The sequence below is a fragment of the Aspergillus terreus genome, genomic scaffold (genome assembly GCF_000149615.1).
Source record: "Aspergillus terreus NIH2624 scaffold_6 genomic scaffold, whole genome shotgun sequence".
Lineage (NCBI taxonomy): Eukaryota > Fungi > Ascomycota > Eurotiomycetes > Eurotiales > Aspergillaceae > Aspergillus > Aspergillus terreus.
The window spans coordinates 833,822-858,140 of NT_165929.1; the positions used below are offsets into that span (position 1 = coordinate 833,822).

The 24,319-nt window shown below is 52.3% G+C and overlaps 8 protein-coding genes across 8 annotated transcripts; 4 read left to right on the forward strand and 4 right to left on the reverse strand.

Moving 5' to 3' along the window:
* Positions 1–205: 205 nt before the first annotated feature.
* ATEG_04547 (uncharacterized protein) lies at positions 206–3,277 on the reverse strand (the record flags this gene model as incomplete). The annotated part of the gene is made up of 1 exon (XM_001213725.1): positions 206–3,277. One exon carries the CDS (start codon positions 3,275–3,277, stop codon positions 206–208), a length of 3,072 nt encoding a protein of 1,023 aa, XP_001213725.1.
* Positions 3,278–7,022: 3,745 nt separating this feature from the next.
* ATEG_04548 (uncharacterized protein) lies at positions 7,023–7,556 on the forward strand (the record flags this gene model as incomplete). Its single annotated transcript, XM_001213726.1, has 1 exon — positions 7,023–7,556. The coding sequence occupies one exon, from the start codon at positions 7,023–7,025 to the stop codon at positions 7,554–7,556; it is 534 nt and encodes a 177-aa protein (XP_001213726.1).
* Positions 7,557–8,084: 528 nt separating this feature from the next.
* ATEG_04549 (kinetochore-associated Ndc80 complex subunit NDC80) lies at positions 8,085–10,465 on the reverse strand (the record flags this gene model as incomplete). Its single annotated transcript, XM_001213727.1, has 2 exons — positions 8,085–10,298; positions 10,421–10,465. 2 exons carry the CDS (start codon positions 10,463–10,465, stop codon positions 8,085–8,087), a joined length of 2,259 nt encoding a protein of 752 aa, XP_001213727.1.
* Positions 10,466–10,972: 507 nt separating this feature from the next.
* On the forward strand, positions 10,973–12,342 carry pex14 (putative peroxisomal membrane anchor protein (Pex14); the record flags this gene model as incomplete). Its single annotated transcript, XM_001213728.1, has 5 exons — positions 10,973–11,002; positions 11,077–11,107; positions 11,142–11,403; positions 11,462–11,546; positions 11,602–12,342. 5 exons carry the CDS (start codon positions 10,973–10,975, stop codon positions 12,340–12,342), a joined length of 1,149 nt encoding a protein of 382 aa, XP_001213728.1.
* A 656-nt stretch (positions 12,343–12,998) lies between these two features.
* On the forward strand, positions 12,999–13,419 carry ATEG_04551 (uncharacterized protein; the record flags this gene model as incomplete). Its single annotated transcript, XM_001213729.1, has 2 exons — positions 12,999–13,057; positions 13,119–13,419. 2 exons carry the CDS (start codon positions 12,999–13,001, stop codon positions 13,417–13,419), a joined length of 360 nt encoding a protein of 119 aa, XP_001213729.1.
* Positions 13,420–13,994: 575 nt separating this feature from the next.
* ATEG_04552 (uncharacterized protein) lies at positions 13,995–15,488 on the reverse strand (the record flags this gene model as incomplete). The annotated part of the gene is made up of 2 exons (XM_001213730.1): positions 13,995–14,192; positions 14,319–15,488. 2 exons carry the CDS (start codon positions 15,486–15,488, stop codon positions 13,995–13,997), a joined length of 1,368 nt encoding a protein of 455 aa, XP_001213730.1.
* A 687-nt stretch (positions 15,489–16,175) lies between these two features.
* ATEG_04553 (ADP-L-glycero-D-manno-heptose-6-epimerase) lies at positions 16,176–18,729 on the forward strand (the record flags this gene model as incomplete). The annotated part of the gene is made up of 5 exons (XM_001213731.1): positions 16,176–16,430; positions 16,682–16,979; positions 17,041–17,392; positions 17,537–17,555; positions 17,671–18,729. 5 exons carry the CDS (start codon positions 16,176–16,178, stop codon positions 18,727–18,729), a joined length of 1,983 nt encoding a protein of 660 aa, XP_001213731.1.
* A 2,706-nt stretch (positions 18,730–21,435) lies between these two features.
* Positions 21,436–24,007, reverse strand: ATEG_04554 (putative acid phosphatase; the record flags this gene model as incomplete). Its single annotated transcript, XM_001213732.1, has 4 exons — positions 21,436–22,717; positions 22,891–22,950; positions 23,004–23,899; positions 23,996–24,007. The coding sequence occupies 4 exons, from the start codon at positions 24,005–24,007 to the stop codon at positions 21,436–21,438; spliced, it is 2,250 nt and encodes a 749-aa protein (XP_001213732.1).
* Between the last annotated feature and the right edge of the window lie 312 nt (positions 24,008–24,319).

The window sequence follows — 24,319 nt, forward strand, 5'->3', positions numbered from 1 at the left end:
ACGAGTACGCGAAGTCAATGTTTTGTTTAGTGTATTGTACATAAACAAATAATACCAACCTCGTTCATACGATAATATACCTTCTCGATCGAAGTGAGACGCAGACACCAAACATGCCCGAAGAGAATACGAGGAAGCTAGATGGACATTCATTATAATACATGGCAATCAGATCTATAGGGTATATATACACTGCATCGACCGTCTAAGCAGGCACCTTTGAATTCCGATCCAAAGACGCAGACTGCTGCGCTTTCATCCTCCTCTTGGCCTCCTTCCTCTTCCGATAGAGAAGCCCCCCGACTTCACGGTTCGTCTCGGCCTGGCGCAGCCGGAACCCTTCAAACTTCCGGATACAAAATTCCAGAATCTCCTCTGCGGGGTTCGGCTGCTCGCCCAGCTTGGCGGCGGCGTGGTCGCGCTGCGCCTCGAACGCGTTGTATTCCGCCACAGCGGCCTGCGCGATGATCCGCACGGTGTTGGGGTTGGGCAGGGTAGCCTTCTTCTGGATCTGCTTGAAGTAGTACGCGTCGAAGTGCGGGTCGCCCTTGGCGACGTTGCGCTCTTTGCTGAGGTAGAGACGCGGGATACCGCCTTCCTGGAGACGGCGGAGCGCCGGCGACTTCAGATCGAGACACCAGCGTTCCCAGAGGCGTTTGCCTGCGGCGCTGCCTTGCGTGTCGACGACGGCGGAGAGGAGGGAGTGGAAGGCCGTGATGGGGATGTAGGGGACGGCGCTGCGGGGGGTGGGCTTGTAGGTGGGCGTGGCGGCGTGGGCGACGTTGCTGAGGGCGCCTGGGAGAGACCGGAATACGCGCTGCAGGCTGTAGAGGGCCATTTCCTGGAAGCGGGACTCGGAGCGATGTTGGAGGTCGTTGAATTCGCCGCTGAAGATCCTCTGCAGGAGGTCGCGGGCGTTGGAGAGGTTCTTTTGGAGCGAGTCGGCGTGCTCGGTGCTTGATGGGTGTTGGAGGGCGTGTTCAAGCCGGATGATCTCGCCGGCTAGTGCGGTGACGTTGCTGTGGCCCCACGACTTTAGGCGGTAGTCGCGGAGATACTCAAGCATGAGAACCGCGAGATCCCACTGGCCCACGGCTATCCGGAAGTTCAGTAATGCGCGGAGAGTGTTGGTCGAAAGAGGCTGCGTGAGAGACCGCGCGACGGCGTCGCCGAGAGCGTTGTTCTTGGTAGCAGCTGCGAACCGGATGATTGAGGGAGCCAGAGCTTGGTCTCCGTAGGCGCTGGGAGGGATGGCGGGTCCGTCGATGTCGTCGGAGAAGAACAGCCACTCTCCGAATGCAAATGCCCGTGATACGGTAACCATGTCGAGTAACTCGGCCAAGGTGATGGGGGATAACTGGGGCATCGGCGACTGGAAAGGTTTGAAGGAGGCAAGGTTGTCCACGTCAAATGTGGGAACGCGTTCCGGAGTGTCGAAGTCCACTCGTGAGGAGAAGAAGTCGCCAATGCGTTTCATTTTGCTAGCGTCGACCACTGATTGAAGCCAGGCAAATGCGTTGATAGCGTCTCCGCAGAGACGGCGAGATGCATAGAACCGGATAATGTACTCGATCAGACCTATTAGAGCAGCAGTTTCATCGTAGACCTGCGATAAAGGAAGTTGCTCTAGTTCTTCTTCATCCATGACGTGCAAATCATGGTCCCAAGGAGGCACGACGTGTGGAGTGACTCGAAGGAATTCTTCGAAAGCTCGTGGGTCGGCCTCTGGGTCGAATCCACCGGACTCGATTACCCTCACAGCAAGCCAATTATATTCCTTGATGGTGGGAAGAGGTTTTTCGTCGGGAGTTGCCGACGTTACTGCGAACCTGAGGGAGGAGACATACCGTAGAAGCGCTGTTGGTGATACACCGCGCCAACCCAATCCCAAGTAAACAAGGTTGGGGAGGTTATCGAGCAAAGATGCAGCAACTTCCACGCTGATGGTGCGCTTCCCTAACCCATTAAATGGGGTGACGCTGCCACGTTTCCTCAGTAAAGTCCGGTCGACATGATCTGGATGGCGCCATAAGTCTTCGGCGTCGACTCTTGTTTTCCATACCGACTCTGGATCCTGGAGAAGAGGCTTCCAGCTTTTGAAGTGCCAAGATAGGTCACCCTTTCTCTTCCTCATCCGCTCGATGAGCCATATTCCCTCTGTGATATGACCATGCTCGACACAGCACCAGAGGATTAGCTCCAGCCAGATCTCAGGGCCGAGCTCTCGAATGCCCATCTTGAAGGGCAGATAGGGGGAATCTTCACCGGCCGCGGCGGCTTGAGCCGCGACTTCTTCCTCGTGAACCAGCCACGCCGCATCTGATAAGACACTCATAATAGGGGTAGAGAGAAGATGGAGACCGGGAGGCCGGAATGATGTTTGGTGATCGCTCGGAGGATCATATTTATAAATTCTGTCCGATAGCGCACCGGAGTGATGGAGACGTGCTAGGATGCGAAACACATAGGACATTGCTAGCTTCGAGTCCTCTGGCGAAGCATCGGCGGCGTCGAGCACAATCGAGCCCAGGCTCTGCCATACTTCCGCCATTAAGCGTTTTGAATGTTCATCAGCAAAGGGACGCTCAGCCAAGGCGTCTAAGCTAGTCAACCCAGGAATGGACGGCGTTCCTGAATGCGGCTCGATTTGAGGAGCCGAGGGCAAGCACTGATCCGTAAGTTGATCAAGTGAAACCCCAGATCCAAATTTCCAGTCCATCCCATTCCGATTGTTTGCAAGGAAGGAAACCTCTCTAAGGGCGTCGGAAACATCGAGTAACCGATTCAGAAGGGCATAGACGGCAGGCCAGTTGTTGAGTTTGAAGCCAACGTGGGATAGAAGGTCAAAGTTTCCAGATGACCTCGCATGAAACAATAGGTTGTGCAGCTCCAGGGTTTGCGCGAGGTCGTCTTGGGCGTCGCGCGATCCGGAGTCCGACGTGACAGCGCGCTCGGAGGAAGCACGGAGCGATGGCGGCAGATACGGTTCCAGCTGCGCAATCCACGCTTCGGGATTCTTCTGTTGTGGCCCGGCTACTGGGCATCTTCTCATCTCCAACCGAACATAGTCTCGCAGTAGCTGGGGGCGGATGGCCGGGGGCTTAGAGCTGACGGAGTAACGGCGGCCCCATTGTCGCCATCCCAGATAGGGTCTCCCGTCCAGGAGCCCCTTATGCCGAGGAGAGGAATATGGACGAGCCGAGGGAGTGAGCGGAGGGCGCAACGAGGACCTGCGGACCAGACACAGCGGGTGACTTGGACAGAGGCACCTTTTCATGACACGATCGAGGACCTAAAGGTTGAGACTTCCGGGTGGAGGGAAAATGGATCTCGAGATAACCGGCGACGGAGGTTTCTGTGGCGCATGTCTAATCATTCAGTTGATGCTTCATGATCCCGAGATCAGCAGAATTGAACCAATGGGCTCCTAGGGACAATCAAATGGTCGGAGAGAGTATGATGATGATGCTTTGATTGCGCCGAGTCCGCGGCGAAAAAAACATCTCCGGTGTTGCTGACTCATCCCACCCAACCAATCATGGCTGGAGGATTTCTATATGCTTGGGGAGTGAGCAGTGTTCACAAGAACTAGTTATAGATATCTCTATTGAATGATACTCATTTACCTCGTCTTGCAACAGTGGGGTATTGTGAGTGGGAAGGTTCTGACATCAGGAATGACCTCAAGAATCAAACTCATCCTATGGCAGGTAAAGATGAAGACTTCAGACAAACTACAGAGCTACCACTTTGTCAGCCCATTTATCAGTGAGGCCCTTTCGGTTCTTTTTTCCATAGCGTGGAGAGAACGTATTCTATGATTTGGGTTGAAAATCTGACCGAACCATGAGATATATGCGCAATAGATCCAGTCTATATACGTGAGAGAAGTACGGTTCAAAAGTACCTCAGGGAGACACTACGTCGGTGAGACTCACAATTGTTTATAAGGTAATGCTAAATAGCTGTTGTATGACCTTGTTGCAGTACGTAATATCTCAATGAGTATACTTGCAGGAAATATTTATGGGTATAAGTTAACGTCCTCAAGACTCAGTTATTCAGCTGCTATCATACATGGTGACGCGGTCACCTCAAACGAACGACTGGCCCAGCAGCATCCATGCATATTCAAGCATTTCCGAGAAACAAGTACTCCCAGATACGTCCCACACGCATCACAATCCACAGTATGACGTAGACAAGTGCATCTAAGCGTCAATGGGCCGGAACTGACGGGCGTGAGAACGCTCGAAGCCCGGAGGGAAGGGAATTCCAGTTGCAGTCGGGACGGGACCGGAGGGAGCGGTACCAGTAGGAACCGGAGCACCGTTAGGCCAGGAAGCGACAGGAGGCACGCCTGGGGGTCCCGGAGGGAAGGTGGGCGGCTCAGTGCCGGCCGGAGGCGCAGGCTATGAAGGTATGTCAGAGTCGATTCACAGGCATGATCATGGGCCACGAGAACCTACCGCGGGGATCATAGTAACCCGGTCATTGACACCGTCAGCAACGGCGGGGGCGAGGAAGAGAGCCGCAGCGGTAGCAAAGGCAGCGAAAACCTTCATGATGATTGAGAACTAGAAGCGAAAGAGTGGAAGTAAATGTATAACAAATGAATGTAATATTGGTACCAGGAGAATGGTGTGCACAGCACTGTCTAGAAGAGGAGAGAGTCCAGCAGAATAGCTACCACTCAGTTGTATATATGGCCGATAGGGTCCCTTAACAGAGAGAAATTTTTTTGGGCTCTTGAGGGGACCCTCCGAGGGGGCCGATCTGGATCTACAAACGCATAGCCTCAATTGGAAGCTTTGATACCACATTGTTGTGCTGGGTGGATAAAGGACAGAGGCCATCCAGGGCTCCAGACGTTGATCGACGATAGCGCTCCCGAAGAAGGGAAACATGAGAATATTAGCCAGACACGAGTGCATCACCCAGAAGACGACAGAGAATGGACCGTCACACAGGCTAGGCAATGCGCGAGAGCGGTTGCAAGGGCTGCAAGGGTTGCATGCTGTCGAGTGCTTCGTGTGCAGCGACGGAGCATTCACTTCTCCAACCCGAGGCCAATTGTCGATGGAAAAGGGCTGGCCGGGTGGTGAATCGGGAAGTTTTGCACGCCGGTCAGTGATAAGCCGATGCCGGCACCGTTTCTTAATGGGCATCGGCAGCGGCGATCTCCGACTCTCTTTGAACCACCCCGTCCGGCGCAGAACAATTGGTGGCCATCGGAACGAGGAGGATCTGGCCAAGCGGAGACAGTTTCCTTGCTTGTCACAATCGCGCAGACAAAAAGTTTCCCGTCCTCCTGCCGATCAGTCGGTTGTCTTGCGTGGCGTTGAGTGGCAGAGACCCTTGGTACCCGAGATAACGGAGACGATCAACCACCACGCACTGCAGGGTCATTGCCGATCTATCTGCAGCTGAGGCTGTACTGCCCTCTGCGCTGTGGCGTTTCGATCCAGGCAACACATCTGAAACTCATCGTCGCAAACTGAAACTCTAAACAGACAGCCTTACTCACGGTCTAGACTCAAACATGACGCTACTGGAAGTATACGAAGTACACCATTTACTTCTTTACTAGAAAAAAAAGACGTATGTGGCGAAGGGTCGCTAGAAAGTCCGGGCTTAGAGCATAATAAGGGTTATTACTTTTAAGCTCAGGCTGATTCACAAAATTGTTCTGCTCCTAAATGACGTGGTTAGAACGGCTTTGTTTGGGAGCTGTGGCCTGTTTAACATCATCTTAGTCGTCAGATATGAACTGGATCAGCTTTTCGGCCTGTCCAATTCCAGCTCTTATATTTAACTGGAGCTAGTAGCTATACTTGGTCCTTTTTTGCGTACTAACAGCGTAGCGCTTTTTGAGCAGGAGCCCTAACCGACGAGCATCGCTGTTGTACATGGACTTCGCCGTATATGGTGTATAATGGTTTCCCGTACTTAGGTCCAGCGTTATATCCACTGGACGGGACCCCTGAAGCCTGTAATGGAGGCCGATAGGCATAGGAATCGAAATATCTACATGGCCGCTGTCCCTGGCCTTTATCGGCGTAATAAAGAACCTTTCTACCTCCCCACGTTGGGTTAAAATGTTGACATGGATGGGACCACCGCTTCTGGCTCGCGTCAGTCACCGATTTTATCATACGTCGCCAAGCTGTCTGGCCCTAGTGGACCTATTTCATTTAGTCCCCGGTCAGGCGGAACACTTGCCAGATTGCTCGGGCGATAGGCAGCATATGCTTTGTTCAGGCAAGTCCCGAAGAGGACTGTCATAACCGCCTGTGCAACGAGTACGAGCTGCCTACTAACACAGTCGGGAAAGGTAACTAGGACAGTCTAACGGGCACGCCGGCCGGGAGTTCGTAGTGTTCTATGATGCAAAACTGTGGTCGATCTGCTGCTCCTTATCTCCATCTCATGCAGTCGGATGCGATCAACCATTCCCCGCGAACGGGGTGAGTTGTACGGCCCCGCAGCTGCACCAATATAAATGCGAACTGTGGATTTGTCCATATTACTGGTTGCGATATTTGCATATACCCCCTGTCTAGGTAAATCACGGCTTTCACTAAGGCCCAGTAAACTAGGTCCTGTAAGCGCCGGGGCTGTAATCTCGCTGAAACGAGCAAACTAACCTTTCCCGACCCAACTCACCGCCGCTTAGTAGCTGTTTCACACCCGGACAGGTCGCATTGGTTATGCTGGATATATATAATGTCATGATGGCATTCTTCCGAGAGGTACTCCGCAGCTGCAGGGTTGGCGCGTAAATTTCCCCTCCGCACCTGCTCCTCTATATTACGAAGGCAATCATCCACCCCGCTGAGAAACTTGTCGTGATCCCTCTGCATGATCTTTCTGCTGTTGCTGGAATTTCTAGGGCCATCTGCGGACTCGAAATTTCTGTGATCTGGGGTCCTTCACACATCTGTCTTATCGACGCCACTGCTCCCGATCACCTCAGGTATCGATATTATATCGAGGTCGCCTCACAATCTCCCTCCGACAACATGATTTCGCCACGCTGGTCCAAGCAACTTGACATCAGAGCTTTTCTAATATTCCAGAGGATCCAGCGGATGTATAAGACCTTTGTTGTTTTGGCTGCCCTCATTAGCGGCCTCGCCGTTGCCGCCCTGACCCTCAATGAATATCACCCTCCGTCCTCCGATTTGATTTTTGCCTCGGAGGGCTTCCTATGCAGTTCAGCTATCACTGCTATTATATCGGCTGTCCTAGCGATAATGCTTCTGTTCCAGTTTGAGGGATCGCAAAGAGCAACAAGAAGAGACTTGGCGGTGGCATGGGCTCCGTTGGTACTGCTTGACTTGGCGGTAGTCGAGTTCCTCGTCGGGATGGTCTGCTGGTATTGTAGCAAAAATGCTCGTTGGAGGGGGGCTCTCGTCACGGCTCAGTTGGTCGGGCTGCTCGGTCTGTGCGCGGGTCTTTCGACATGGATGTGGTTTTACATGAGTCAGAAAGGCAATCTTGGAGTGGAAGAGTCTCAATCCGGCGATATGCAAAAGCGTGTTGCAGATGAATAACGCCCTCGTGATCTGCTGGACACGTCCCTCCGCTATTCGATATTGGACCCATCTCATCCCAAGCAGGTTCGTGGAGAGGCAGGCGGGCGAGGAGGCCATCTACTATATAGACCACGCACCACGATGCCAAGCGACCGCGACGCGCTTTCCCAGATTAGGCATGCTATATCAGATGCAGTAATTCGCCGTCACCGCAGAATACGGAGTAGAATCGAGAACACACGGCTTGCGACGCTCTATGCACGTATATACATCATGGAACACAAGTCAAGCCATAAATCATCAACAGACGGAACGAGGTGAACAGAAATTGGTATCAAAGTAGAAGCTCACTCAAAACCCAAGGGGATATTGTACCAACAATCAAGAACCAATTCCACGCAGAACATCCAATAGCGCCTCAAGAATGATGGACAAGACTCTTTGATCCTGGGGGAGGCAACACTCGCAATGCTGAAACAAGGCGTGGATGTGTGCGCAAAAAAGAAAAAGAGAAACAAGGCACAGCCAAACTCCCTCTGACATTCATCAATCATCAAACCTACCCTCCCTGAAGAGTACGCCGCGCAGCTTTAACCCTCGAGAGGCGCATCCGCATCCATAGGGTCGGCGTCGCCTCCCAAGCTCCTGCTCCACCTCATCGACAACGAAACTCTCGTAGTCTTCCAGACCCTTCTGGATATGGACCTTGAAGCGGATCACGTCATTCAACATGCTCTCCACGTTCGTATGGAGCTCCTCTCGCAGCGCGTTGGCTCGCAGCGTCAGTTGTTCGTACTCGATGTTCGTGTTCATTTCGCGCTGTTCCATCAGCTGAACACTTTCGCTCAACGTGTCGCGCATCTTCGCCAGCTCCTTCTCCATCTTCTCAATCTGCGCGTCTGAGGCGTGTTTCTGGGTGGTGGTGATTTCCTTCATCCGTTCGAACTCCTCTTCCGCAGCGCGTCGCCGGTGCTCCAATGCTTCCACCTCGCTCCGCTTCTCGTCCATGGCCTCCTTGATGTTGTCCAAGAGATTCCGCCGTTCCAAGTCAGCGTCGATGGCTTGCTTTCTTCGTTCGTTAATTTCTTTGCGAAGGGCTTGGAGGTTGCTCCGGATTTGGCCACGCAAATCGAGATTCAGTAAGTGAGCGGGATGATACCCTGTGAAGGGTTCGGCGAGCAGTCGATCGCCTTCTGGTGATATGCGGTTCGGGGCCCCGCCGATTTGCGACGCAGAAAAGTTCGTCTCATTCACATTGAGGCTCAGTTCGTACTCTTCGCCTTTCGCATTGACAGCGGAAGCGGGAATCAAACTGTTCTGGTAGCCCAAGGTGTTGTATGCCTTGACGATCTCCTCTAGGTCCTCCAGCTTCTTGCTCGTCTCAGCCTCCTTGGCCATCACTCGCGCGTGCGTTTCTTCCAGTCGCCCAATCGTGTCGTCGAGACTCTTTTGCAGTCGTTCGCGCTCCGTGTTCATCCGATCAATATCCTGGATCGTGAGTCCCTGTCTATCGACGCTAGCCTGAAGGCTTGACCGCTCTTCCTCCACTGCCTGTAAATCCGCCTCGGCCTTTTTGAGTTCGTCATCCAAAAATTTGATGCGGTTCTCGTACTTCTCGATCTTTCCTTGAACGTTCTGGTTGTAGTCCTCAAACTTCCTCTTATCATCTTCCAGGATTCGGAAGTGCTTGTCTAGCTTGGCCATATCGGGGGCGTTCTTCTCCAGTTCCTCAATCTGATCACGTAGCGCCCGGTTCTCCGCTTCGAGAACTTGCATTTCCTGCACGTACTTCTCATTACCCTTTTCGAATTCCTGGGCCATAAGTTCGATATGAGGGACGAGCCTCTTCTCTGCCATCTCGTCGTCTTCATCCTCCCCTCCCTGTAGCCAGTCATGGTAGGCCCCAGTGAGGAATCTGAATATGATCCGGTCTCCCGAAACATCCACCCCGGCTTCTGCACAGGCCTCGTCGTACTCGCCCATGATGAACCTATCCATCATCTGAGCCAGTTGCATCAGCCAATGCAGCATGCCAAGGAACGTGGCCCAGTTTTGACCTCCAACGGCGGAGATTTGCGACTTCGTAATTCCCTTCTCATAAGGGTAGCGCAGCTGCTTCAAGATTGGTGGCACTTCCGCATCCATGCTCTTTTGGAACCGATATCCGGGATCGATGCGATGGTAAAGCCACTGGAAGATGTAGTTGAAATCTTTCTGGGTCGGCGATCTTAATGTGTTTTGACCAAGGGAGTGCTTCATCTCCAGCTCGAAGTTGTTGTGGGTGAGATATTCCAGCAGCTCCTGCCCAATCCGCGCTTGATAAGCCCGATCGCGTAGAGGTCTCGGATCCCTAGGAACACCGGCAACGGAAGGTACTTGAGTAAAAAAGGACTGATGGCCCATCGCACCTCCTACCGAAGGTCTGGAGAAGACACTGCTGCGTCGCTGGAGGTTCTGCGACGCCGGGTTGGAAGACAGGGAGCCCGGCGCAAAGCTGGGGCGTCCGGCGCTGGCGCCGTGGAAGATATTACTCGAGACGGAGCGCCTGACGGTCGAAAACCCGGCATCGGCGCCAAAGGCCCCGCCAGACGAAGACCGCTGGAAGTTAGGTTGCTGGGGACGACTGGCCGAATTCATCAAAGACATTGAGCGCGTGTGCTGCGACGTGAAGGGCGGGTTCTGGAAGCCGATGGAGCTGGTGCGCTTTAGGGCCGACGAAGGCTGTGGTAAAGCAGAGTAGTTTTGGACGCTCCCCAAAGTCTGTGCCATAGACTGTGTTAGTTCTATGTTAACCGGGGTGGACTCCTCGCTTTGTTATTTCAAAGCGCATATAGCCTGGAAGCCATAAGGCCGAAGGAATGCGAAAAACGAGCGCTTCATACCTCACGGGGTCGTTTGACACTGAACAATCCAGTATCCTGCGACATGGTGACTAGGAAGCCGCGACTGCGGCGACTTGATGGGTATATCAGGCAAAAACAAAGAGTGACTTTGACAAGATATGAATATTAAGCTGTATTATGGGATCGCGAGGACAAATGCGATCCTCAGCCCACCAAACACTGAAGAATGGACAAAAGATGGTTTTGATCACAACAGAGCGTCGGTTCCAATGTAAACAAGCACCGTCCCGCCGCGACCGGAAGCAGCAGGCGGTGAAAACAGAACCGGACAAACATGACCTCCGAATATCCGGCATGACATAAGCGGGCCATCACGAGACTCCGGGGAAGGCTGTCCCAAACGGGAATAATCAACCCCCCCAAACGGAACTTCCGAGGTCCAGCGCTCGGTGCCGATGAGTTCGCTTCCCTCCATCTCCCTCCCCCCGTACCTTGCCTCTCCTCTCACTCCGACACCCTTTCCCATTGTTCCTTTTGCGGTGGTTTATTATTCTATCCTCTCGAACCAGGGCGATCGCATAGTCCTTTATCATGGCTCGCGAGGAGCTTGTCTCCTCTGCTGTAAGTATCTAGTTGTCCGGGGTAGTATTCACCCATGTGCGGAGTCGGAGCTGACCGTTCTTCGTGATTTCCAGGTTACTTGTATGTCCACAACACCGTCACCTTGTCTGTTCTCTTTGCATTTACTAACGCATAACAGTCCTTCAAGACCCGTCGGTCGCGTCGTCGCCGATTGAGAAGCGGGTTGCTTTCCTTCAATCCAAGAATCTGACAAAAGAGGAGATTGAGCTTGCGCTGTCCCGAGTGGGCGAAGATCCGGCTGCTGCTGCCGCTGCCGCCGCGGGTTCCTCGTCATCGGGCTATCAAGCTCCTACACAGCAAGCTGTCTACCGTCCTCCTCCTTCACCCGCTCAAGGATATGGATATCCTCCGTATGGTCAATGGCAACCGCCACCACCTGAGTAAGTAGTGTGTCGCCATAGAGTAGATACGTGATCTGACGCCATTTGCTCCGTCAAGGCCCCCTAAGCGCGACTGGCGTGATTGGTTCATCATGGCGACGGTGATGGGAGGTGTGGGCTACGGACTGTACTACGTCACCAAGGTTTGTCGCCCTCCAGTCTAGATGGGGGATCACATGCTAACATGTTATGATCAAGCGCTACATTTCCCCCCTGATCGCTCCTCCTACTCCGCCTCAGCTGGAGCAGGACAAACAGAACATTGACGAGCAGTTCTCGCGTGCTTTTGCCCTCATCGAACAGCTCTCTACAGATACGGCTGCTCTTAAGTCAGCTGAAGAGGCGCGCACAGAACGATTGGACACCGCTCTGCGGGAGGTTGAGAACCTCGTGGCGGACTTGAAGACCGCATCGCGCCGGAGAGATGACGAGACTCGCCGGATCAGTGACGAAGTCAAGTTGTTGAAAGATGCCATCCCCAAGGCCCTGGAAGGTGCTCGGGAAGGCAACGAGAACCGGTTGAAAGATTTGGGCAACGAGCTGAAGAGTCTGAAGACATTGTTGGGTAACAGACTTGGCGGCGGTAGTGCATCTGGCACTCCTGCTCTGGGACGGACTGTCGGCGGTAGCACCCTCCCTGCTGCATCTAAGCCCTCTGAGGAATTGTCGCCCGCCGCTTCTCCTGCCACTAACGGTGTTACAAACTCGACTACCGAAAAACCCTCCCAGCAGCCCTCAGTCAGCGACGGCGCTCCGGCATCCACGCCAGCCGCCAGCACCCCTACCCCCAACCCTATCTCGCAGTTCAGTCGCTCTGCTTCTATCCCGGCCTGGCAGATGGCCGCTGCCAACCGGTCGAAAAACGCCTCTCCCTCAACCACCAGCTCCACTCCTGCGGACAACTCGACCAGTGAGCAGCAAAGCGCTCCTCCCAGCTAAATCTGGTATTAGCATATGTTATGCACCGTTTCATGTAGAAATTGCTTTTCTTATGTTGGTCCTGGCTTTCTTTTCATTCACGTGTATTTATCAATGAAGCATGCATTGGGAATCGTTCTGGGCAAAGAATATGGCATTGGTTCTCTTGTTGGATTTGGACGTGTGTAGGTAGTAATCGACGAAGCAAATACCCTCTGTTCAGATTGAGTACCTGGGTGCATGTCCCAAAACGGCAATGGAGCCAAAGCTTGGCATCCATCGCAGTCAACCACTAAAACTCTCCGAGCCTCACGATAACTTGAATACACCACGCTTTGAACGAACAGAAAACCATGTCGCCCGACGACCCTACCTCCCACAGACGCCACACCTCGCGATCCCATCGCAGAACCCATTCGCGCTCGCGCTCGCGCTCCCCGGACGACAGAGCCGACAGACACGGACGTCATCGGCATCACCGACATCGCGATCGCGACCACGACCGGCACCATCACCACCACCTATCCCACCGTCACCATGACCGGCGCGAGAAATCCCCGTCATCTTCGGCAAAACCAGTCGTGCTTCCGTTTCAGGCGCGGGAGCTTTCCAAGCGGGATCTCAGCGAGTTCGCGCCCATGTTTGCCATGTACCTGGATATCCAGAAGGGGATCATCATGGAGGAGATAAGCGAAGAGGAAGTCAAGGGACGATGGAAGAGCTTTATCCGGAAATGGTAGGGAGCATCTTTCCTTTCGTCATCCTGCATGATCAGCGAGCCAGGACTGACATAACAGGAACCGTGGAGAGCTCGCCGAAGGATGGTACGATCCGAATACTCTTGACAAAGCTCGCCGTAGTGCCGGAGACAGTCAAGTCCCGCCCGCATCTGCTACAGAACGACGTCGGTCGTCGCCGGATTACGGACAGGACCAACCGAGCGCAAAGGACACGGAAGCTGGACCGGAAGACGACGACGACGAGGACGAGTACGGGCCCGGTCTGCCCCAGGGTGAGCGGATGGGCCAACTATCCGGGCCTGCGATTCCCTCACTGCAGGATCTGGAGCTACGCAAAGGTACGCTAAACATATTGTGACGCGTCTATGTCTCGTCCTTACTAACGTGGACCCGAAGAACTGGCCACGGAAGACGCAATCGCCGCACGGCAGGACTCCCGGAAACAACATCGGGAAGAAGTGCGCTCCCACCGCTCTGAGCTACGACATATGGAAGACGAAGTTGCCCCGCGTGCAGAACCGGGCACGCATGAACGGCGCATGGAGAAACGGCGTGAGACGGCGGCAGCCAATCGCGCGTTTGCGGAGTCCCGCCGAGGTGGCTCTCCCACGGACGGTGCGCCTGATGACGAGCTGATGGGGTCCGGGGAGAATGACCTGGCCGCAATCAAGAAGGCGCGGGAGAGTGAGCAGCGGAAAAAGAACGAACGGGAGATTCGGAGGGAAGAGATCCTCCGCGCACGGGCAGCTGAGCGGGAGGAGAGACTACAGCAATATCGACAGAAGGAAGAGGAGACCATCGGATGGTTGAAGACGCTGGCAAAGCAGAGGTTTGGTTAATTGTGTTTTGTCTTGGGGATTCTGGGTGTAGACCATGGTCTGGGAGCTCAGATATCTGATATCAATTTCTTTCCCTATACCCCTGTCGCCAAATTCAACTTTCACTATAACGACGCACGATCGTCTGAATGACAGACGAAGTAGAAACATCGGTACAAAACGGAACTAATTCCACTTTGCCGCCGGCGGCCTCAACAACATCGCGTCCCACGACCTCATGCAGCTGGTAATCGTTGCCCTTGACCAGGATGTCGGGCTGAATGGCGCCGATAAGGGTCAACGGGGTGTCTTCCTCGAACAACACGATATAATCCACGCATTCCAGAGCTGCTAACATGTCAGCTCTCTGGGACTGGGGCACTATAGGTCGCTTGTCGCCTTTCAGTCGCCTCACAGACGCGTCGGTATTCAGTCCTACCACAAGCAAGCTGCCCAAAGCCTTAGCCTTGTTGAGGTATTCAATATGGCCGACATGCAGAAGGTCGAAACACCCATTTGTGAATACCACTTTGCCATGGCTCTCCAGCCGGCGCATCAGCTGCATCTGGGAGAGTAGCTTCTCCAGTCCGACGACTTTGAGCTTGGACTGCGGCGGTGTTCCAGATCCCACTAGTGAATCCTTCCAGGACGCCTCCAGCTCGCACTTTGTGACGATAGCGGTCCCGAGTTTCGCCACTGCAATGCCGCCTGCATTGTTGGCCACCGTAGCGGCCTCTTCCAAGGACCGCCCACATGCAAGATAGGCCCACGCAAAAGCCGCAATGCAAGTGTCGCCTGCGCCGTTGACATCACGCGGCGTAGCGCAGGTGCTTGGAATGACAATGCCTCTCTTCTTAGGCTCGTACAGAATCATCCCATCTGCGCCACATGTCACGAGCAATGCCCCGGGCTGGGCCTTTTGCAAGACAACTTGAGCGGCAATATCAATCTCCGAGGGAAGTGTAACGGGGAGACCGGAGAGCAGCTGTAGCTCTTTCAGGTTCGGTGTCAAGACGCTGGACCCTGCATACCGAGCCCAATCCCCGGTCTTCGGGTCCACGATGACCTTCTTGTCCAGACATGTGGCTTCATGTACAAGCGCTCTGATGACGGGCTCGCACAGGAAGCCTTTGTTGTAGTCAGAACAGACGAGACCCAGCGCGCGAGGCAAGCACCTGCGGACAGAATCCAGGGCGGCCAGTTGCTGCCCTTCCTCCAGGGGATGCACGACCTCTCGGTCTATGCGGACAATGTGCTGCCGTTCGCCGATGATCCGGGTCTTGCGGCTGGTAGGCCGACTCGACAGGATCTGAACCTCCGAGACATCCACATTGACGCCTGCCAGAAGGGACAGCAGCCGTTTCCCTTCCTCGTCATCCCCGACAGCTCCAACCAGCACCACTGGAATACCAAGGGCTGCAATGTTGCTCGCAACGTTTGCAGCCCCTCCGGGGAAATACTCCGTCTCCTCTTGCTCCACGACAGGAACATCTGCTTCCGGTGAGGTGCGGTTGACGGAGCCGCGGAGATACTCGTCTAGTATCAGATCCCCAGCTACGACGAGAGTTGATGGGCCTTTGCCATTCACATCGCTCTGATAGACATCCATCATGTTCCCCTGGATGATGCCAGCGTGCTCCTTAGAGGAAGGGAGGAAAAGTTAAGATAGGATGAGGAATGGGATCATACAGCGCCCAACTGGGTCATTCCTTGGTGAGACGTCGCTTGGTGATATGTATGGAAGACGCCATGCGTATGCTGCAGAATTAAATATATCGTGAGACCTGTATAAGGCACCACGTGATATAAGCACGAACAATTCGCGTCTGAATTGATTACCCACAGAAAAAGCAACAAATCTGATTATAGTAAGATGGACCCTTATGAAAATCCTGCCGTCTGGGATGTCTTAGACATGTAAGGGGGCCGCAGTCGATACTATGGTTTTATGGTTCCGAGGGTCTTATAGTTGACCCAGAGCCCTGGTTCTTGGATTTACTGGAATTAACTTATGGCTTTTGACAGAACTATCATGGCACCCTCGAAGAAGGCAGACCACTGCCTGATAAAGCTACGATGTGGTCAGTGAACCTGAAGGTATCTGTATGCCTGTCTCGTAGCTGATTTGATCGTCGCTTTTATAGGAGCAACTAAGAATGACTGGGGTAAATCGATTACTTTTTCCACAGGAAGAAAGCTACGACTGACATATTACTCTATGAAGGTAAAATCGGAGCAGATTCGCTAGTTTTCAGGCTCATTGAGGCTGGAGATGAGGAGACTGAACTCGACAAAGATGCGCCATATGCAGAATTGTGGATGGGAACTCACCATCTCCTCTGCTCCCAGCATCTTCGAACCGGCGAGACTCTTTGCAAAATCCTTGAAGAAGACCCAAGTATCCTTTCTGTCTCCATCAGCAATCGCTATCGGCAGCGGTTACCCTTCCTCTTCAAGATACTCTCCATCAGGAAAGCCCTCTGTATTCAAGCACATCCAGACAAGACACTTGCTCAAGAGCTTCATGCGCGCGATCCATTTACGTATCCAGGTGAGAAAACTCCATCTAGATCTTCTGTCTCCACATGTTTTGTGTATTCCACTCGATATCTTGTGACGATTGGTTCTAACGCGACCAAAGACAGCAACCACAAGCCGGAGATGGTAGTCGCATTAACACCGTTTGAAGCTTTGTGTGGATTCAGGCCTTTTCCAGAGATTGCATGGTTCCTTCTGACCGCTGCCCCCTTACGCCGTCTGGTGGGCGCACCCGCAGATGAATGCATATCACTGATCCAACAGGATGCGAGGGACCTGAGCGAGGAGGAGGGTGCTCTCAAGCGAGCCTGGGAAGCGTTGCTCCGAGCTTCCCCGAGTCAAATCGCCTCATGCACGAAGGAGCTTATGACTCTCCTACAGCATGATGATCAAGAGACTGCTCCCGAATTGCGCGGCCTGGCAAAGTTGATCACCAGGCTGCATCAACAGTGGCCAAACGATATCGGGCTTTTTGCGGTCTTCTTCATGAACCATGTCACCCTGACACCTGGCGAAGCTCTATTCGTGCAACCCAACGAGCTGCATGCATATTTGAGCGGTGGTACGTTCCCCACTTGTTGTTTGGTACATCTTAAAGCTGTCCTTCTGACGTGTGCCCCCAGATGTCGTCGAATGCATGGCGTCCTCGGCCAATGTGGTCCGCGGTGGACTCACCAAGAAAAAGAAAGACATTGAGACGCTAGTCTCAATGCTATCATATTCTTATCGTCCCCCTACTACACCGAAGATATGTCCACTGAATCCATACGTGCTCTCTGCCAAGGAAACAGCAATTTCAGTGTTATATGAGTCGCCAGCGGAGGAATTCGACATTGTCAAGACAGAGCTGTCTTCTCCCGACGCGGAAGTCCATTTTGGGCCGATACAAGGACCAAGTATGATGATCTGTCTGCAAGGAGGCGGAGAAATTGCTGCAGGATGCCGTGAAGACAAGATTGAGACAGGTTCGATTTGGTTCATCAGCGCCGGGAATATTGTGTCTTTAAAAAACAGAAAGCCTGGGAACTTGACCGTATTCCAAGCGCTGTGTGACTCCCAAGGGACAGGAAAGGAAGTGGCTGCCGTCTAGGGCTAGTAAGACATATATGAAGAAATTAGTCACCAGGGAGATGCGTCAGTAAGCACAAGGACAATAGAAATGCACATAACTGGAGGAAGCGGCTAGCTACACTCCAGCCACCACAGGTCATTTTTGAAAGGTCAGGCTACATAGATAGCGATCATAAACCCAGATTTATCTTGCCTTCTGGCCCATCTCAACCAAAGTCCACGCGCATTCGAACCCATCCTTTACTAACAATCTTTACATTTCCTCCCAAGACCTTCTCAGCATGATCGTTGTCACTGGTGGTGCGGGGTTCGTCGGCTCCAACATCGTGAAAGCGCTGAACAAGCGAAATCGACATGACATTGTTGTCGTGGACGACATGAGCGATGGATCCAAGTTTGTCAACTTGGTCGACTGCGACATTGCCGACTATCTCGACGTGGATGACTTTCGCAAGGCCATCCGTGATGACACACTACCCTTTCGCCCGACGGTCATCTTTCACAATGGCGCTTGCTCCTCCACCACGGAGATGAACGGCAAATACATGCTCGATGTCAACTTCACCACGTCCAAGGAAATATCCCAGTACTGTCAGAGGAACAAGACAAGATTCATCTATGCCTCTTCCGCTGCTGTGTACGGGAGTAGCCATTCTCCCGCCGCGGGGGAGAAAACTCCCCAAACGCGCCCTCTCAACGTATACGGCTATTCCAAGATGCTCTTTGACCAATACGTGGTGAGCCATCTAGTCGATAGGGGCTTGCAAGTGGTCGGCCTCCGCTACTTTAATGTATACGGTCCGCAGGAGCAGCACAAGGGAGCCATGGCTAGTATCGTGTACCAGATGTACAAACAGCTTCAGGAAACAGGTGCGATTACATTGTTTGGCGAGTACGATGGCTATCAACCCGGCATGCAGCAACGGGACTTCATCCACGTTGACGATGTGGTCAAGGTCAATTTGTACTTCTTCGATCATCCATCCTGTTCCGGGATATTCGACGTCGGGAAAGGGCATGCGGATACCTTTATTGACATGGCAACGGCGGTCCAAAAGATTTGTGGCATGACCGGCAACATCGCTTTCAAACCATTTCCAGAACATCTGAAAGGGCGATATCAGAGTTATACGTGTGCTGACGTTTCACAACTACGGTGCATAGGATTTGGAGATGAGTTCAAGTCAGTCCAAGACGGCGTTCGTGAATATGGACAATGGCTGATGGCCCAGTCGCCATAACGAAATTTCAATTACATGGAGTCCGCGCTTCTGGACCCATAGAATAGTCCATAGATGGTTGCAACAGAGGCGTTCAACTTCACACAAAGTACCGGATACTATCCAGAGGTCCTACCAGACATATACAATGAAGATGGATGCTCCTAGTAATAAAATAATGCCAACGCTGTCTAATTCTGGAAAAGTGAGCAAATTGTGAAGCCACACAACTCGTCATCCCCACGGAACATGTGAAGCACTGATCGCAACATCAATCTATCTGGTAGTTTTCGACATCCGTGCAACACAGGTATCAGGACATTTCTCCAGAGTTGCACAGGGGTTCTCGGAAAAGAGGAACTGTGTCGCCTGTTTCCCAACCAGGGCTTGTCATTTCAACCTGTTCCAGCCACAAGACTACTCGTCTCGTCTTCAGACTTCGCCTCGGGAATTATAGGCGAGACTGGAGATTCTGGATTGGCCTCTCCTGTAGTTGAGGTACGGTAGGCTGGTAGTTTCGGATTCATCTTCCCTGTAGCTGCAATAGGAGTGTTGGGCTTCTGTTGGTTGAGAGTTTTCGCTTTTGGGTCCAGCCTTGCTGCAACGCGGTATGCTTCAATAGACCACCGTATAAAGTCGCAGATGGTGTCCGGAAGGGACTGCAGGGGCTGGAAAAGTCGCAAAATATAGTACACCAACGCCACTAGTCTCCCAAGGGACTGTTGATTTTGTGCACAGGGCACCGACGTCACTGGCAACACCAGTATGAAACCTATCCCTAGAAGGACAAACCAAAAGATTGTCGTAAAGGCTCTGACAAAGCAGACGCATGAGGCAACTCCGATGCGCTTTTTAGCTGCATCACTGATCATTGATCTGGAATGGGATAAAAACTCGGGGCAGACTTCTGCTTGCCGACTTGAGATAGCTTCCCAGAACGTGGCCTCCTCGATTCGCGTGAAGTCCGGAAGTAGCAGCAAAATGCGAAGGCGACAGAAAGAAACATGGCGACAGAAATATATAAGAATACTGACCGTCAATGCAAAATCAGATGCGGTTGTCGTGCTTGAAACATAGCACATCACTATGCATGCCACAAGCAAGTCAAAGATGACAGGGAGAATGTGGAAGAGGAATGTTCTGACGGCATTACTGACGGCCAGCCCTTGGCTTTCCAAGTCCCCAAATTTGCAGCGGTCTAGCTCTTCATGGATCTCTTTAGGTAGTTCCATGACATGGTCGAAGAGAGAGGTCACGGTATTGAGGTAGTATGATTGTTCGAGCAATGACCATGAGCATTCCTGAAGCAAGGGTATGACACTTGAGTCGAGAAGCCATAGAAGACCAAGAAAAAAGAGATCCTTGTATGGGACAACTTCTGTACAGCTGTTAGTTAGAACTGGTCGCATTGTACGTTCAATTCGAAGAGCCCAAAGTATGAAGAATAATCGCACATACCCGAGTGTCGAGCGTCCACAACGCGCCCTACTTGGAAAGGGACTAGGATAGCCAGAGCACGTTCCACAATCAGGAAGAAACCGATCCCGGCCCATATGAATTTGTTCGAGCGGATGTTCGGGTGGGAAGAAGAGGTGGGAAAGAACCGCATTAGCGGCTGCAAGTTAGTTAGCGACAGCAAGTGAAAGATCAATCGTGGGAAGATCACCTCAGTCAATTCGGCCCTCCAGTTTATAAGTCGCTCTTCCGATTCCCCATTCCGACTATCCTCCAATCCTGAAGAGTCTATACAGTACGGGTCTTCGTGGATCTTAGAATGCAATTTTGTATGCATTCATCGACTTTTCTGAGTTGCGGGTCTGGTTCTTGAAGGCGAATGTGCTTGGGATTTTGCACCCGAGATATGACCGCGAGAATGAAGAGGAACAACAACAAGCTCACACGAATTGCCCAGCTGGTTACTAGAACAGGAGACAGTTTATCTGGTGGTTCATTTTGCGGATTTGATACGAAAAGGAAGATCTCAGCCAGGAGATATGGTGCTGCATATCCCGAGAAAGAGAAGCACGAAGACATCTCACTGAAGAAACAGTGCGATGCCAGCAGCCATGCATTTGCCGAGCTAAGACTGTAGTCCTAGTTCGCGGCAGTCAGTTAGTTCTGGTTGAGTTGTAGGCAGGAAAGGGGCTGTCATACATAGGTATAGGAAGTAATTGTGGCGCCATAGTTAACCGGAATAGTACTGTCAATCCACTATGCAATTGTTACAACCATCAGATCAACCAAAGATATCCAGGTGTAGCATACAAACGTAGCGGTGATTCCGACTCCACACACAAGGGTCAGCATCCGAAAGATCTTCGATTCGTTCTGGCGATATCCAAGGACGCTTCTGACCAGGACTTTTGCTATGATTGTCAGACTTGCTACCGCCGGGAGAACAGGATATATCAGGTTGAGGATCATCGCGGGATAAAAGAACAATGTCGATGGTGTAGAGGGAGATGAAGTTGAGAGAGAAGTTCAAGAGAAAGAGTGAGAGGAAGTGAGTGAAAGTTGATGAGAGAGAGTAGTCACAGAAAGAGGGAGCTGAAATGGAAGGAAGTTGAAGAGATGAAGGCAGAAAATCAGGAAGACGCGAAGAGCACCTAAAGTAGTAGGTAGGTAGCAGCCTGTTTCGTCATGTAGCAACGATATTGACATATTCCAAAGTCAACCGGTGTTCTAACTCTATATAACTTTTCTAGCATCATAAGAAAACAGTCATCATCACGACTTTCTCCCCAGGTCAAGATCAGCAACCAGCTTCAACAAATCGGTTCCATCCACCGCGGTATCTCCCAGCCCGAAGAACGGCTTGACAGCAACATCCACCGTTTCCTCGAAGAGACGACCCACGACCAGATCTTTGAGCGCCTCTCCTGTTTGGCCAAAGTCGGGGTATGCGTTCATCTCGAGTAGCCAGGGAGTCCCCTCTTTGTCGACCAAGAAGTCGACGCCGAACAATTCGAACGCATTGGGAAGCGTCTGGAAATGGACCATCATTCCGCGCGAGGCAGCCTCGAAAATCTCTCCAGTGACAGCACAGATCTGGTCAAAGACTTTCTCTTTCCAATCGGGAGAGAGCCCTGGTACATGGGGATCAAGCTGCCAAAACTGCCGAACACTGCCTTCGTTGGTACTTCCTCCTTCCTGGAAGCAGGTATTTGTCAAGTGTCGCGCGAGGTCTTTCACCTCGTCTTCTTCCTCCCATGGGGGACAGTACGGCTTGGCAGCAAAGAGGGCCAACATCTCCTTGAAGACGTAGACTTTCAGGGAGCCAACAGCTAGAACGTAGGTCCGAATGTGGAATTTCCTGTTCGACGAAGACGGCAGAAGGAGAGGAGGATCGATGTAAGGTTGAGCGATGAAATGGCGTAGCTGAGAGGTGATTACCCCCTGCCCATCGCTGGCTTCATCGTCTTTCTCGGGCTTCTCGGATCCGCTCTCATCATCCGACTCATCTTCTTCCCACTCTTCGAAGATTTCTCGCAGTTGATCTTCGCTGTTAAAAAGACGGATGCCCTGGCCTCGATCACTCATTCCTGGTTTTAGGATCCACCATTCCTTTTCAGACTCCGGTCTATCCTCGTTCTTCTCTAGGCTCTCACGCAATTCGTAGGCCTCTAATAATGCATCATCAAGGAATTCGGCGTAGTCGAGTTCGAAATCAAAGGCAAACTTGAAGTGCTTGCTGAGAATGCTGTCCGGATGTTTTGTGACCCATGTTGAAACCGTGTTAGACAAGTAGTGTTTGCGAATCAATGCCTTGCGAATGATATAGGCATTTGTGAGAGACGATGATGAGTTCATCATGGCATGTTCAAAGTCAATTCGTTCGTATTCGCGATATTGGAAGATCGGCGTAGAGGACGAAGGTAGATCCGCCAGGGACGATATCGTCTTATGACGACCACCTAGTCGGCGTTGCAGTGCTTGCTCCATCAGTCTCTGGACATATGGGTCATCACTGTCCACAATAGAATATAGACTTGGTTCGTCATTGTCCGAGCTACATAGGATATCTATCAGAACCCGATTTCCGGAAAACCTTGACCAGGGAGAAAACAGAGAGATCAAACAGGGGGATGGGGCAGAGTGAACCAGCTAGCTAGTATATCCAAGCATATCTATGGTCTAGCGCTTCGAACTGAACTCAAGTCTGCCACCGGAATTCCCACTCACAGCGTAATCTCCCCTTGGATATCGGGATTGTGCATGAAGTTGGCCCTCATAGGTGTGACACTGTGTCGTGTTAGCGAACTACAAGGGCGGCGTATAAGCATGCACAAACTGACCTTGACATTCCTTCCTTGACAGCCCAGCCATCATTGCCCGGTTGACTCCTCTCGACACTGTTGTACACATCGGAGAAATTCGGGGACCATAGGAAGTGTTTGTGCTGAATGCGATTCTTGTTGACGGGCGCATTGGGAGTCGAATCCACCTGCGTTTTCGGATCTTGGGCTCGCAGCACCTTCTCCCTCGCTGCAGGGTCCACGTCCGACACGGAAGCATCCACGGCCTTGAAGCAGCTACCCGAGGTCCACCGGTTATCCAGCATATTTGTATACAGGACTTTATTCTTGCTCACGCCAGCTTCTAGTGGGACATTCACATTGTAGAGATCGACACCTTCACCCCAGTTTTTGACCAGATACTCGATCAGCCGGACGGAATGGCTAGATGCCTCGGCAATGATGACGGGGTCGTGGTTCCGCGACTTAAAGGCGTATGACAAGGCGATTGACCGTTTTCCACACAGGGCTCCCTCCATAGCAGCCCCAATGGTTCCGCTTGACAGCGCAAACAGGGCCGTTGTATTCCTGCCATAGTTTGGACCCGAGACTACCAAGTCAATGGGGCCCCGGTCCTGGAACAAATGATATAGACCGATTTGGACACAGCTGGCCGGTGTAGAATTGACGAGGACCCATTCATCACCATCCGCATCATCCTCATTGTTGTGGCCTCGAGGGAAAGGGTGAATTGTCCCATCATCCTGATGCAGCGCACCCGGCCGGAAGTAGGAGAGTTCAACAGCGGCGCCGATGAAATGTGCTTTACCGATCCACGATCGCTGCTGGTGGGGCAGAACTACCGAGACGACATGCCCAGCTGACTGTAGCGAATGGATGAGAGAATGGATATACGGCGACGACTCGTTCGACGGAGGGCCGTCGTCGTTGGTGATCTAAGGAGCCGGTGCGATTAGATTTCATTCCGATCGGAAACCAAACCCGCTCTTCGTCGAACACGGACGAGAGGCGGCAAACAATCAGAGACTTACCAGGATATGCATTTTGGAAAGGAGCTGTGCCGCGAAGAGTGAACAGAGGAAGTCGGAGGAGGAGGGGAAATAAATGCGGCAGAAAGAGTGGCGGCCGATTTCCCCGCTATCAAAATGATTTCCATTTGCGGACCCACCAGCATCGGATCAAGTACGGAGTATACTCAGGCCACAAACGTTATGAAAGCACTACACTAGAAGAGACCACCTTAAACAACAGAAGCAGAACGCTGGCTAACAGGGTATCTAGAACACGTCCCATTCTCGTAGATCTCATGGGTCTCGTACACACGCCAGTCCGAGTCGGTCTGTCACTAGTGATCT